Genomic DNA, 14,405 nt, shown 5'->3' with positions numbered 1-14,405 from the left:
AGGACAGGGAGGGGCGGATTGGGGATAGAGGAACACTGTATGTTCAAGAAAGGATAGGACCCAGCAAGCTAGAAAACCTAGGAGGACCAGAGTCCTCCACAGAATCATTATGGGTGGCAATCAGTGGACTTGAAAGGGAATGTATTACTAGGGATGTGCTATTGCCCTTCCAATCACCCACAAAAATGAGGGGATTGGTACAAAGTAAGCTGAAAGGGAAAGTCACTCCAGAAAGCATGGAACTTAAAACCACAACAATAGAAGCTCAGTTGAAGACTTCCTTCCGAAAACAGAAGTCCTGCCCAAATGAAGAGAACAGAAAGGAACATAAACTCTGGCAAAAGAAATGCAAGGAGACAATAAGGGATGCAAAGAGAGAGTTTGAGGAGCATATAGTTAGGAGTATCACGGGGAATAACGAAAACTTATTTAAATATATCAGAATTATAGGAACATAGGAAGCTGCTATATACTGAGTCAGACCATAGGTCCATCTAGCTCAGTATTGTCTTCACAGACTGGCAGTGGCTTCTCCAAGGTTGCAGGCAGGAATCTTTCTCAGCCCTATCTTGGAGGTGCTGCCAGGGAGGGAACTTGGAACCTAGATGCTCTTCCCGCGGTGGCTCCATCCCCTGAGGGGAATATCTTAGTGCTCACATATCAAGTCTCCCATTCATATGCAACCACAGTGGACCCTGCTTAGCTAAGGGGACAAGTCATGTTCGCTACCACAAGACCAGCTCTCTTCCCAAAAGCAGAAAACCTGCTAAGGAGGCGTTGGACTCTTAGAAGCTGAGGGCATGAAAGGAATTATCAAGGATAAGGAGATTGCACAAAAGCTGAATGAGGTTTTTTTTGCATCTGTCTTCATGGCAGAGGATACTGGCCATATACATGCTGCAGAGCTGAGCATGTATATGGCCTTCTCGGGCTTGGAAGCTGAAGAACTGGGACAATTTGCTGGGACAACCAAGAAGTGGGGTCCTCCAGGGATCTGTCCTGGGATCAGTGCTCTTTAACTTGTTCATAAATGATCTAGAAGTTGGGGTAAGCAGCGAAGTGGCCATATTTGCAGATGACACTAAACTATTTAGGGTAGTGAAAACCAAAGCAGATTGTTAGGGCCTCCAAAAGGAATTCTCCAAACTGGGTGAATGGGCAACAAAATGGCAAATGCAGTTCAATATGAGTATTGATGCGATAATTCCTCGATCCAGACACTTGGGACCAGTTGGGACCCCGAACCCTTTGGCCTGTGTGCTTACCACACAGAATGTTGTATGTAGTGTTGTGCTAATTGGCTGAACCAAATTCTCCAATGGTGGTGATATGCTGATGAGCTTTATATCTCTACCCCGCAATCACGTGACGGCGTTCATGTGCTGGCTCAGTGCATAGAGGCTGTCAGGACCTGAATGGGCTAAAATAAACTCAGGCTCAATCCCTCCAAGACTGAGTTCCTCTTGTTCAGTTTGCGATCTGGCCAATTGCTGTGTGTGAGTTTCTCTCTTGACTAGTAGTGTGCTTGGTTCGGTTCGGGTACAATATAAAAGCCCTCCGGACCGGTTTGGAAGTCCGGAGGTTCGGAAGGGTGGGGGAGTGTCTCTTTAAGGGTGGTGGTGGTAGTACTTACCCCCCCCCGCTGCTCTTCCCCCTCTGGCGCTGGTGTGTTTAAAACTCTTCTTGGGGTGGCAGAGTTCCTCCCTGCCGCCCCTGCCCCCATCGCTGTCCTTCTAAGCCTGCAACGGAGTACAGCTAGCTGCGCGCATGCGCCCTGCGCGGCATGCATGCTCGTTTTCGCCGCTTGCGCGCGTGCACCACATGATGTATGTGGTGTGCGCCAGCAGCAGAGACGAGCACGCGCCCCACGCAGTAATTACTGTAATGCGCTCTACCTATGGTTGCCTTTGAAAACAATCCGGAAGCTTCCAACTAGTCCAGAACGCAGCGGCCAGCCTCCTCATGGGTGACTGTAGATTTGATAGTGTCACACCTCTTTTACAATTGCTGCACTGGTTGCCTGTTCACTTCCGGGTCCAATTCAAAGTGCTCGCTCTCACCGACAAAACCCTTATGGGCTTAGCACCGGTATATCTCTGGGATCGCCTCTCTCGGCCAGTTGTATCCTGACCTGTGAGGTCTTCCTTAGTGGCCCTCCTTAGTGTCCCAGGCCCTGGTGTAGTGTGCGGTGCCTGGGCCCATGGAAGGCCTTCTCTGTGGCCGCACCTCTTCTCTAGAACACGCTTCCACTCTCAGATTGGTTCAGCCCCCTCCCTGGCTGCTGTTAAGACTCTTCTTAAGACCCACCTGTTTGGCCAGGCGTTTGCCCTTTAATAATTCCTTTTTTGATCGATGTTGATATTTCTGTTGTTCACTGCCTAGAGTCTTTGGAGGAGGTGGTATATAAGAAGTTTCAACTAACCAATCAATCAGTAAAATGGTATGCAAATCCCAGACCTGCTGTTGGACCATCTTTCTGTCTGAATGCTGATTTTCCTCCTCAGGGGAATCCTCAAGTTCCGCCCCACCAGACTCAGCAATTTGGGCTAAGCAGAGCATTGTTGCAGGTCACCGTGAGAAGCCAGCATTGTCTTATGTGAGGCCAGCATTTGTCGTCCTCTTGGATGGGCACCGTTAGGGGTAGAGTGTCCTGGGACTCCCAGATGACCCACGACAGAGTTGCACATTTGGGGTATGCTCTTGCACAGCACCCTCATGGCTAAAATGCATTCATGGCACAATCTGGGAAGGCTTACACTGCACACCTGCCTCCACGGAAGCTGCACGTCCTCACAGAAGAAGCTGTGTCCAGGAATGTGGTGTAGGCACATGCATTTCCCTTGGAAGTGGGATGAGGGAGGGAGGAGTTCTTGGTCTCTTTAAAAACCTACGGTGTCTGCTTTGGAGTGGGGAGGGGGCATAGCAGAGGCATTTCCTGCCTAGTGAAGCTTCATGGCTTTGGAGTTGAGCTGGTTCAACTTCCACCCTGTGCCATCTGCAGGTTGCAGTAAGGTGAGGCTGCAGTCAGTGGTTCTCTGTGACGAAGCTTCTCCAGTGGACTCTGGCCTGTTGGCCTGGCCAACGCTTTGCCCTCTCTGTGCCCGCTGTTGGCGGGGGGAGAGTGGTGTGGCCAGGCTCAGATTCTTCCTCTTGGTGCCTGGTGCTTTTGAAGGAGGACAAGCCCAGCAGTGACCCATTGACTTGACCTCCTTTGGGAAACGGGTGGTCAGTGAAGGAGCCGTTCTAGTTTCACTGGCTTGTTTCATGACAGAGGCTCACAGAACCCTTGGGAAAGAATGGCAAACTTCACTCTCCAGCAGGGCCAAGCACAGATTCTTGTGCAGATGGCATCCTTTGGGGGAGTGGTGGTGCTTCTTAACACCCTGACACTTTCAACAGCCTAGGCTTGAACCTTCAGATCGAGTGCCGCGCAGGAGATGGGAGGGAAGGTGTACCTGGGGCGGCCGTGGCGGCGGCTCCTCTGCCGTGGGCTTCTTGAGAATGGTGAGCCAGGAAGCGGGACTGGGGGGGCTTCTGGTGGTGGCTGCTGGTGCTGCTGGAGGGGGCTAGCTCACCACCGAGAAGTGCAGAGCAGTGTCTGCAGCTTGTCTTTGGAAGTGTGAGTTTCGCAGAGTGGCTCCAGGGCGACTTGGAACTTGATTTGAGAATCCTGCCCAGGACTGGTGTGGGGCTGGGGGTGGGAAGGTGGTTGTAATTCTGCTAGTCTTGAGCAATTTGTTCCTCAAACTACCAGGTGGAACTCCAGGCGGATGCAGGGGAAAGGGCAGCTTTGACTTGGAAGCTGTTCTGCTAATTGGTGGCAGGGCATGTGCTGGGAGATGGCAGGGTTCCTGCAGCGCTATGCTTGGTTAGCATCCCATAATGGGGTGGCTGATTTCCCTGGGCTTTTGTTTGAGAGTTTCGCAGCAGAAGGAATTTGGTTGTGGATTAGTTCCGCTCTTAATTGTGTCCTGATTTGTGCGCCGACGCTGGGTTGAGCACAGTCTGGGTAATCCTGTGTGTGAACTTGCTGTGCCCTTGAAGTGTGTGAGGTTGGCCCTCCTCTGCCTGCCAATCAAGGCCAGCCAGTGGAGGTATTTGCCCCTGTTGCCGTGATGGCCACCTTCAGCTGGCCAAGACTTGTGCCTGTTGAGGGGGTGGCTACTTCCAGGCTGAGGCTTCTGGCCCTGGGGGCAGCCAATGAAAATGAAGGGGTCAAACCTGCTGAAATTAGAGGGGCCTGGCGGCGTTGGGGAATGGGAAGGATAAATCCCTCGGCATACTGTCAGTGTGAGAAGAGCCGCAGGTGCACAGAGCTGGCTTTATTGTTGAGACTAACCCCACCATGTTTAGAGTATGGAGCTCTTCATCAGGGGACTCTATGAGGGGATGTGTAAGGCACTGTAAGAAACATCAGTGACAGTGATGGACTCATAACAAACACAACAAATAGACAGTGTTTCACACCATGGAATGCGTAATAAGCAAACATCAATAATTTAAGCAGAGAAACTATGACTTCTAAGGAACAGAAGTGAAAAATTAGGGGGGAAAGCTTTATCACTTAAACAACTCTCAAACCATATAAGCTGCTTATATAAAAAGATGTGTCTTAAAATGAATACACATATGGACACAGGCTTGCTTATTTAATTGGCATAAGCCCAGTTGCAAAATTGAGGTCTGTGTTACCTTAATGCAGAATTCCCACCACAACACTACCCCTTCAGTGACAGAGGCAGGAGAAGAAAATGGACCTTGGAAGACTATGGATCTTCCTGTGGCTGGCAGCCTCCGGCAGATCAGCCCTGTGGCTTTTTTTGCTGGGAGCAGCCTGTTCAGCTGGAAGTTGTCTGGCCATCCTCCAAAGGCACTCTGAGAGGAAGCCCTTGGAGCTGGTGCTGAGCTAGAGGCCCTCTCCAGCATCCACTAGCACTGGCCACTTGGCTGGCTGGCTGGCCTCCTGTGTGGTCCTCATGACTTCCTTGCAGCTTTCCTAGAGCGTCTGGTGCGTGAGAGCCCTTTCCAGCCCCAGGCGACTTCCCCTGCCTCCCTACCAATGGCCTTTCCATGCTCTGCATCATAGCATACTCGTTAGCATGTGTGCTGGAAGGAGAAGATGCCTGCTTACCTGAAGAGGACAGTGCCATTACTGGAAGGGGTTGCGGAGGGCAGAGAAGCATGCAGTAATGTGTTTTGGGGAGCTGTGTTTCAGGTGGGGGACAGTGGTGGAGGTTGGACCAGGCAGCATGGTGAAGAGCAGCAGTGCTCAGTCTTCTTCCCTGGCCATGGACAGGAGACTTTGCTCCAACATGTGCTGGGAGGGCTGCATGGACTTGGGTGTCATGTGGCATTGAATGTCTCCATGGTGTCTGGTAAACAGGTGGCTTCAAACACTGGAGAACATCGGTGTCCTCGGTGAAGACACTTGTCAGTGTGGAATGGGGGGCATGCTATTCCAGGAAAAGCACTTGAGGAGTCGGCCATGACTGGGCCGCATGGGGTGTGGCAGATGCCTCTGGGCTGGCTCCATCATTGGCTATACCTGGTGGATGCTTCCTGAATGAGTGCCCGCCCCCCGCTGGAGCAGGCAAGAGTCTGTCCCCTCCCTGGTTTGCCTCAGAGCTTTAGCTTCCCAGCAGCTTCTGTATGGTTGCACATTTGGTAGTGTGGATGTGCAGGCAAGGGCGGGGGCATTATGGCCAACGAATACCAGTCATAGAAGAGATGAGCGGGAACAGCACGTGTGTGTGCGTGTGTGTTAATTAATCAGGAACAGCTTAAACCTAGAAAATCTTGCGTTTGTATGGGATGAGATGGGATTCCCTTTAATTACATAGGAAGCTGCCTTATACTGAGTCAGACCATTGGTCCGTCTAGCTCAGTATTGTCTACACAGACTGGTAGTGGCATCTCCAAGGTTCCAGGCAGGACTCTCTCTCCACCGTACCTTGGAGATGCTGCCAGGGAGGGAACCTAGAGCCTTCTGCATGCAAGCATGCAGGTGCTCTTCCGAGAATAGCCCCATCCCCTAAGGGGAAGATCTTACAGTGCTCACATGTGGTCCCCCATTCAAATGCAAACCAGAGTATACTCTACTTAGCAAAGGGGACAATTCATGCTTGCTACCACAACACCATCTCTCTTCCCATACAAATATTGCACCAGCAACATAATAAATGGGAACCTGGTTAGGGCTGTCAGACAGCCAAGGCTCTGTCCTGTACCTATTCCACACAATAGTGACCTCTCATTGTTTGGTTGAGGAAGCTTGGTTTTTGCTTTAGGTAGCTTTGCAATTCCCTGGATGTGTGATGTTTTATCGTTAAGTGGCACTCAACATTAGTTAAAGAGCACTTTGATGGAAAACTCTTTGGAGGGGGTTGACCTGATGCTTTTGGTTAGCTTGTTGGGAGGAAAATGAAGAGGCCCTTCAGCCACCAGCCCATGGCAAACATCAGAATTGCCCATTTATCAATATGTGGAGACTGTGTATTGAGAGGGCTAGCTGATGTGTCTGACCCACATCTCAGGAATATTTGGAATGTTTCGGGGGAAGAAGCTTTATGGGCACCCCTTGTATTTCTCCAATGCAAGTGTAAAAGGCACATTTGTCTTCAGAACTGTCTGTTGGGCCGATTTCCTCTTTATCTGACTAGCACTCGGGTGGCAGGTTAGTTGATGTGAGATGCTGCAAACATGCTGTGGGACATCTTCCTGGAGCCAATGAATGGAAGACACATGGGAGGAGGGCCCATTGCTCAGGGTTGGGGGCACACAAGGCCTTACAGTTGGCCAGTCGGCATCTCCAGTGTAGAGGGCCTTGGGCAGCAGGGATGGGCAAGGTCTCTGTCTGAGGCCCTCAAGAGAAGAGGGTGTTGGGCTAGATGGACCAGTGGTCTGCCCAAAGAGGGTAGCTTTGTACTTCCAGGAATGATAGCTCTTGGGTTGGGATGCCACTCCCTTGGCTTGAGGAGGCAGAGTTGGCTCTTGATTCCACCTGGCTATGTTGAGCTGGTTTTTTTTCCAATAGCTGGTCTTGCTGGTCCCTTGCAGGTTGCTATAAAGATCATTGATAAGACTCAGCTCGACGAAGAGAACCTCAAGAAGATCTTCAGGGAAGTCCAGATCATGAAGATGCTCTGCCACCCACACATCATCAGATTATATCAGGTAGGAGTGCTCTGCAGGTGGGGTGGGGGTGGTGCCAGCGCCCTCTCCATGGGCTTGTGCTAGTTCTAGGGTAGCCGGCTCTGGCTTGAGCTACCCCAGGAGATTCCCCCGCCCCTCCAGTGTTTTCTTCATTATGCCTCACAATAGCGAGCCATTGAGATGGCTGGGATGGCTTTCACGAGTCACTTGGATGCCTTCCTCGAGACTCCCAGCCAATCCTGGAGGGCTGGCAACTCCAGCTGCTTGGCAAGCGTTGACGTTTGTGAAGGCTGTCCTTGGTGATGGAGCTCTTGAAGCGTCCGCACTTGTCTGAGCTCCCAAGGCCTCCTCTTCTCTTCTGAAGGCGTCCGCCAGGCACTTGCAGAGGAGCGTGGCCTTGGCAGTGCATGTTGAAGGCCTCCCAGGCGCCTTTAGGGAGGAAAAGCTTTGTCGACTGAATGCACGAGCTCATGCCAAAGACAAGCCAGTGCGGAGCCCTCAGCCGGACAGCAGAGGAGAGCATGTGGGGAGGAGGCTCCCCAGGCTGGCTGCTCTTCATAGTCCATAACGGCCCCCAAGTGTCTGCTTTGCCACACTTCTCAGGAGGAAGCCCCTGTACTTGTAAACCCACGACCGTGGTCCTCTTTGGATGGGGGGGGGGCACTCTCCTGGGTTCATGCCTGGTACCCCTCTCATATTGAATGGGGTGCTGATTCTGTGGGGGAGACCTGCAGGATCGACAGGTCTGAATAGCTGTGCCACTCCAGGGGGATGGATCCCAGGAAAGCGCCTCCTGCTACGCTGGTGTAACTTGGATAAGGTCCGCTGGTCAGACAGCTGCTCACCACCTCGTTTCATCTTCTTCCTTGTCTTCTGTGTAGTGCAATCAACAGTGTGCTTGTTTCCTAACCCGATGCACTGTGCTGTTGTCATCCCCCAGCCCCCGCTTGCTAGCAGTAGGAGCCTCTTTAGCTCCTCACTGCACCAGCTGCACTTTTTTGGGGGGGGGAGATATTGTGCTGGGGAGGGGAGAAAGACTTGCTTCCCAAGGCCCCTCCCCCCACTTGCCTGTTCTCCTGGACCAGTTGCCTTGGTCTTCATGAGGAGGAGCTGGCACGGAGGGCCCTTTCTGTCATCTTGCCTCTGCTCTGGGCTTTTCCTCTCGCTCTCCAGCCCGCTTCTCCCTTCAGGCTCTGTGTGCAGAGCACAAGGAGAGGATTGTACCCCTATCGGCCCTCCATCCTTGACTTGGGTTAGGAGGCTCCAGCCACTTCCCCAAGAGTCTGCCTGAAAAAGGCCTGGGGTATGTGTGTGTGTGTGGGGGGGTGGCTACCACCCTATGTCCATCTACACCATGTACCCCAAGAGCCAAGGTCGTCAGGTGCAGCAGTCAGCCTTGGGTTAGGTGCCCTTTCCCTTCTGGGCCTGGGAGGGGCCTCTAGAGCAAACGGCCAAGCCAGCTACCTCTGTTGCTGAGATGTGTGGAGGGTGGGGTCCCTCCTCTCTTTCTGGGGAGTCTGTACTTCCCCAAGGTGAGCTATGGGGAGGTCAGTGATGAAGGTGACCTTCAGCTTGGAAAATGTATTGGAGCATCTACTCAGGAGGCCTGACTCCCTGCTACTTCAAGAGGTCCAGCAGACGACTCACGCTCGACAGCACCCTTTTAGGCGCCTCTCCTGGATTCAAAGCACGTTCCCATCATTCCAGGGCAGGTTGCATGAATTGTATCCACAGGTTTGTTTTCCAAAGAAGCATGAGGGTTTAAAAGGCGCATTTAGCAGCCATGTTCGCCCCACAAAAGCCGGAATGTGAAGCAAGCAGGCCGATCCCTTGGAGTGTAGAGAAGGGTCCCCCTTGGAGAGCTCTCTGCCAGCATTTCCACCTAGTCCGGGATGCGTCTCGCTTCTTCCACGCTGACAGCTCCTCGTGGTGGTCCTCTGCTGGCCTTTTGCACTTGAGCGCAGCTGCTGGGTTCTCTTGATTTGTGGAGAGTGGCTCCACGTATCAGAGATGCAAGTCACACAAGAGGAGTCCCATTAGTGCCACTTCCTTGTGTCCTAGGCGGTCTCCTTATCAGTCGCTTTTCTGTCCTTGCCCAGGTTATGGAGACGGAGCGGATGATTTATTTGGTGACGGAATATGCGAGTGGAGGAGAAATATTTGGTAAGTACATTTATTGCATTCTTTAATTGGATAATGTACTTAGTCAACTACCGTAAACTTAAAATAGCTGCCCCTCCTCCTCTCCACTTTCAGCTGGGCGATGCCCTTCAGGCCTTGGCACTTTCCATTGATCCAAGCGTGGGGCGGGGGAGAGACTCCTGAGCTGTAATGCACCAGCCCTGTGGCCTTCCCTGGGAGGAAGAAAACTGAGAACCTGAGGCTGCCTGCCATAACTATAGGCCTGAAACCCGAAGGACCTCTTAAAAACCCTTCTTGGGATTTGTGTGCTCATTGCCTCTGTGTTTGGCCGGGGTAGAGCTGGCCCATGGGAGACACAGAGGCAGGGGGGTGATCTGTAGCAGCTCCGGTAGGTATCCGTAGAGGAGCTTTGTGTGGCCAACAGTCCCCATTGGTGGTTCTCTGGAAAAGGTCCCTTTCCAGGGATAAAACCCAGTTATCTCCAGGGCCAAGCTCAGTGCAAATCCTGCAATGTCTCAGAGGTCACTGGTTGATGTATAGTGCATCTTCTGTGGCTGCCCACTTTCGTTTTTGGCTTGCAATCTTGATTCAGCTGACCCGCTCCGTGCTGCCTGGATGCTCTGTGTCCTTCATTTGTAAAGCACAGCTTGAGGACTGCTGCTCCTCATTTTTCAAGAGGGGCTGGTCAAAGTGTGCTTGGTATTGTATCACTGGACAAACACTTCCAAGCAGAGAATTGTCATTTTGGAAGAGAGAGACCAGCCTCCAGTCCAGTCTGCCACTGCAGAGTAGGCTGTTTTGTGCACCAGCAGACCACAGAGTCCAAGTGCGCCTTTGCGTGGCTCAAGCCAGGCTACAAGCATGGACTGGAAGGCAGACTCTGAGAGGAAGCCATAGGCGCTAAATGAAGGACCTTTTTGTTGCCTGCAGAGTGTCTGCTTTCTGCAATTTGAGGAGGGATTGCAGGGTGGGCTGGGGCAGGGAGAGGGGAGCTGTTTCTATCAACGAATCAAGAGTATTTGGAAGAGAAGCTGCCTCTTAGACACAAGTTCTTTCCAAGGGTGTTGCATGCCTGTAGTGGTTCACTTTTATTTTTGCTGGAAGGTGAGCTGTCCAGTGGAGTGTGCATGCGTGCGCGCGCGCGCACACACACACACACACACAGAAGTGAAACGCCTGCTGCCTCCCCTCCCCACACTCTGCTCCTGAGCTCTACCTCAAATCCTGAGCTCTGTGCTCTCCGGCAAGCTGCTCTGTGAATTTGGTAGGACTGTAGCTGCTTACCAAAATAACCTTGTTACGTGCAGAGCAGATGGAAATCTTCTTCTTGCTTTTGGAAGAGCTTCATGCTGCAGTAAATTCTGCTTGTTTGGAGCGACTGATTTACAGCAAACCATCCAGCCCCTGTGGCCTCGCTTGCTTGCTGGAAGCCAGCGAGCCTCCTGGTTCCCAGTCCTGTTCTCTGGCCTTTGCAGCTTCCTTCCCTCCCTCCGCAGCTGTTTTCAGCTGCCACTCTCTGGAATCCACAAACCCCATGCCTCTTGGGGAGAGCAGAGCCAGAACTCAGCAACTTCCAGGGAAAAGTTGCTTGGTGGCTCTGGAGGGGAGCGAGCTGCTGAAGGAAACACAGAAGCCCTTCTGGGAAGGAGGGTGTCTCTGCCCTCCTCGGCGACCTCAGCAGCAAGAGGAGCTTCCGGTGGGGGCTGATGGGCTGACTCTGCCCAGAATGAGGTTGGGCCAAGGCAGCTCCGTGGGCTGGCCACAGTGTGGCTTCCACCCAGGGGCTCTTCCCTCGTGTGAGCGACTGGGGTGATGGGAGTCACTGGCGGGTTGTCAGCCTCTCCCCTGGAGGCTTCACTCCCTGTAGCTGTGTTGATAACTCCCTGTCTTTTCTTTACACTGCAGCTGCTGTAAACAAGGAACCCCAGATCCGGGGCTGGGTGGGGGAGAAGAGGTTTAACTTACTCCGTGTTTCAAGTGACTCTTTAATTTCCGTTGGCAATCTGGCCAAGGCCGAAGAAGGAGCTGCAGCCCTTGTGGCCCTGACAGCAGCTGGCGTGCCGAGCTGCCCTTCCTGCTGCACAGCCAAGAAGTGCATTGTTGGGCTTGGCTTAGGGCTTGCTTGCACGTGGCCTGGGGTGGCGGCAGCAGCAGCAGCTGCTGCTGCTGCCCAAACCCTTCGCTAGCTGCCCCCAAGTTTCAGAGGTGTGACTGCAGGGAAGTTGGAGCCCACACATGAGCGGTGTTGCAGCGGGCAGTGCAGCCCCCCCCCCAGATGAAAAGGTGCCAGGAGCACCAGACTTGCTCCCCAAGGGCTGCTTCCAGGGGGACGGGCAGGGTTGCAGTGCAGTTTGCTCAGGCTCTGTAACAGCGTCTCCCAGGGTTGCAATGGGCCTTGGTAAGAAGTGTGTGCTGGGTGGGAATGGAGCCCCCTGACAGCTGTGCCTAGAATGGAGTTCTTTTCATGAAATGGGAACAATTGCTGCTGGAACTGTGTGTGTGTGTGGAGTGTTCCTAAAAGCAGGACTTGAAAGCTGGGCTTTGAGAAGCTGTCGCTCAGTGACGGAGCATGCAGGAGGTCCTTGGCCCAGTCCCTGGCAGCATTTCCAGCTGGAGCTGGGAAAGAATCTTCTCTGCATGAAGCCCTGGAGACGGCTTCCAGTCAGTGTGGACAAGACGGAGTTAGAAGGACCAGCAGTCTGATGCAATAAACAGTCGCTTCCTATGTTTCTGTGTGTTCTGACTGGACAGAAGTTAACCAGGCCGTGCATCTGTTGATACTCAGAACATAAGCGAGCTCCCAGTCTGGCCTGTCAGTCTCCCCTCATCAGGTTAGGCCAATGCTCTGCTCACAGAAGAAAAACAAAAAACCAGCTTGGAGGTGACTTAAGTGTGCTGTCAGCCATACCTTTCCCCCTAACTTATATCCAGGCAAGTACAGAAGTAATGGGTGACCCCTTCTCACAAAACGCGTAGAATGGATGGTAAGCTCTGTGCAAAAAGAGAGTTTGAGGAGCATATAGCTAGAAGTGTACCAAGGGGAATAGCAAAAACATCTCTAAATATATCAGAAGTGGAAAAATTGCCAGGGAGGCGGTTGGACCCTTAGCTGATGAGGGCATGAAAGGGATTATTAAGGAGGAAAAGGAGACTGCAGAGAAGCTGAATGAGTTCTTTGCATCTGTCTTCACGGCAGAGAATACCGACCATATACCCTCTCCAGAACTGAACTTCTCGGGCTTAGAGGCTGAAGAACTGGGCCAATTTGAGGTGACCAGAGGGGATGCTCTAAAAAGGTATTGAAAAACTAAAAAGTAGCAAATCACCAGGGCCAGATGGCATCCACCCCAGAGTTCTGAAGAAACTCAAATGCGAAATTTCTAATTTCCTAGCAAAAGTATGTAACTTGTCCCTACAATCAGGCTCTGTACCAGAAGACTGGAAAATAGCTAATGTAACTCCTTCAAGGGGGGATCCAGGAAACCACAGGCTGGTCAGCTTAACTTCTGTGCTGGGTACATTGAAGGAAAGCATATCAATGACAAAATTGTTAAAAAACAACAACAAAGAACAGGCCTTGCTGAAGGAGAACCAGCATGGCTTCTGCAAGGGCAAGTCTTGCCTCACTAATCTTTTGGAGTTCTTTGAGAGTGTCAACAGGAACATAGGAAACTGCCATATACTGAGTCAGACCACTGGTCTATCTAGCTCAGTATTGTCTACCCAGACTGGCAGCGGCTTCTCCAAGGTGGCAGGCAGGAATCTCTCTCAGCCCTCTCTTGGAGGTGCTGCCAGGGAGGGAACTTGGAACCTTCTGCTCTTCCCAGAGCAGCTCCATCCCCTAAGTGGGGGAATATCTTAGTGCTCACATATCGTCTCCCATTCATATGCAATCACAGTGGACCCTGCTTAGCTAAGGGGACAAATCATGTTCGCTGTTGCAAGACCAGCTTTCCAGCTCTCAAGACCAGGCATGCGGATAAAGGTGATCTGGTTGACATAGTATACTTGGACTTCCAAAAAGCTTTTGACAAAGTTCCTCACCGAAAGCTCTTGAGTAAACTTAGCAGTCATGGGATAAGGGCACAGGTTCATGTGTGGATTGGTAACTAACTGGTTGAAGGGCAGGAAACAGAGGGTGGGAATAAATGGAGAATTTTCACAATGGAGGGAAGTAAGAAGTGGGGGTCCCCCAGGGATCTGTACTGGGACCAGAGCTTTTAAATTTTTATTCATAAATGAACTAGAAGCAGGGGTAAGCAGCGATGTGGCCAAATTTGCAGATGATACCAAACTATTTAGGGTAGTGAAATCCAAAGCAGATTGGGAGGAGCTCCAGAAGGTTCAAGGGAGGGAGCCCCCTGTGCCTCCCTAGACAGGGAAAGGCAAGGCCCCAGAGCTGCTGGTGAGGGGATCCCCACCACAGGATGCCTGGTGGGGATTGTTCCCACCAGGAGGAACAATCCCGCTGCCAGCTCCCTGATTCCTGACCATCTCACAGGATGGACCCGAGCTGGGCCAGAGGCGGCTGGCCTCCAGCTCATTCCCAGCTCACGGCCCCCCCAATCAATCCAGCCAGAGGGTGCTTGGGGGTTGCTAGCCGGTTGCACGGGAGTAAGAGCAGGAGAGAGGGCACGCCCTCACCTCTTGCCTGTGGGCTTCTCAGAGGCATCTGGTGGGCCGCTGTGTGAAATAGGATGCTGCACTAGATAGGCCTCCTTGGGCCTGATCCAGCAGGGCTCTTCTTACATTATTACATGGTGCAGGGCAGTGGTCTCCTGGGTTCTGAGATGTTCTTGGATTACAACTCCCATCATCCCCTCTTTGGTTTGTGGGGCTAGGATTGATGGGAGTTGCAGTCCGGCAGCATCTACAGCTCCAAGGTTAAGCGCCTCTGATGTAGCAAGATTTTGTGTTTCACCCTCCCAAGCAATCTTGTGCCCAGACGAAGTGGAACGAAGCAGCTGAGAGCTTATTGCCTAGAAGCCAAGCCAAGAGCAAAGCTGATGCTTCTGTCTCGGAGCAGGAAAGAAGCACGTCAGAGCACCAGTCCTCCTCATGAGAAATCTCTGCTTCTCCCACCATTGGAACCCAGTGCTGTTGACACGTGG

General features: G+C 52.2%; 1 protein-coding gene across 7 annotated transcripts in view; it reads left to right on the top strand.

The window, feature by feature from the left end:
• SIK3 (SIK family kinase 3) overlaps positions 1-14,405 on the top strand; it is an 87,105-nt gene that overhangs the window by 46,692 nt on the left and 26,008 nt on the right. For all 7 annotated transcript variants that reach the window (XM_053269950.1, XM_053269948.1, XM_053269951.1 and 4 more), the window contains 2 exons: positions 7,057-7,173; positions 9,252-9,315. In XM_053269950.1, coding sequence (XP_053125925.1) covers positions 7,057-7,173; positions 9,252-9,315 — 181 coding nt within the window. The remainder of the gene's footprint in view (positions 1-7,056; positions 7,174-9,251; positions 9,316-14,405) is intronic.

The sequence above is a fragment of the Hemicordylus capensis genome, chromosome 8, assembly GCF_027244095.1.
Source record: "Hemicordylus capensis ecotype Gifberg chromosome 8, rHemCap1.1.pri, whole genome shotgun sequence".
Lineage (NCBI taxonomy): Eukaryota > Metazoa > Chordata > Lepidosauria > Squamata > Cordylidae > Hemicordylus > Hemicordylus capensis.
Note: the sequence above shows the minus strand (reverse complement) of the source record. Positions and strands in the feature narration are given on the sequence as shown.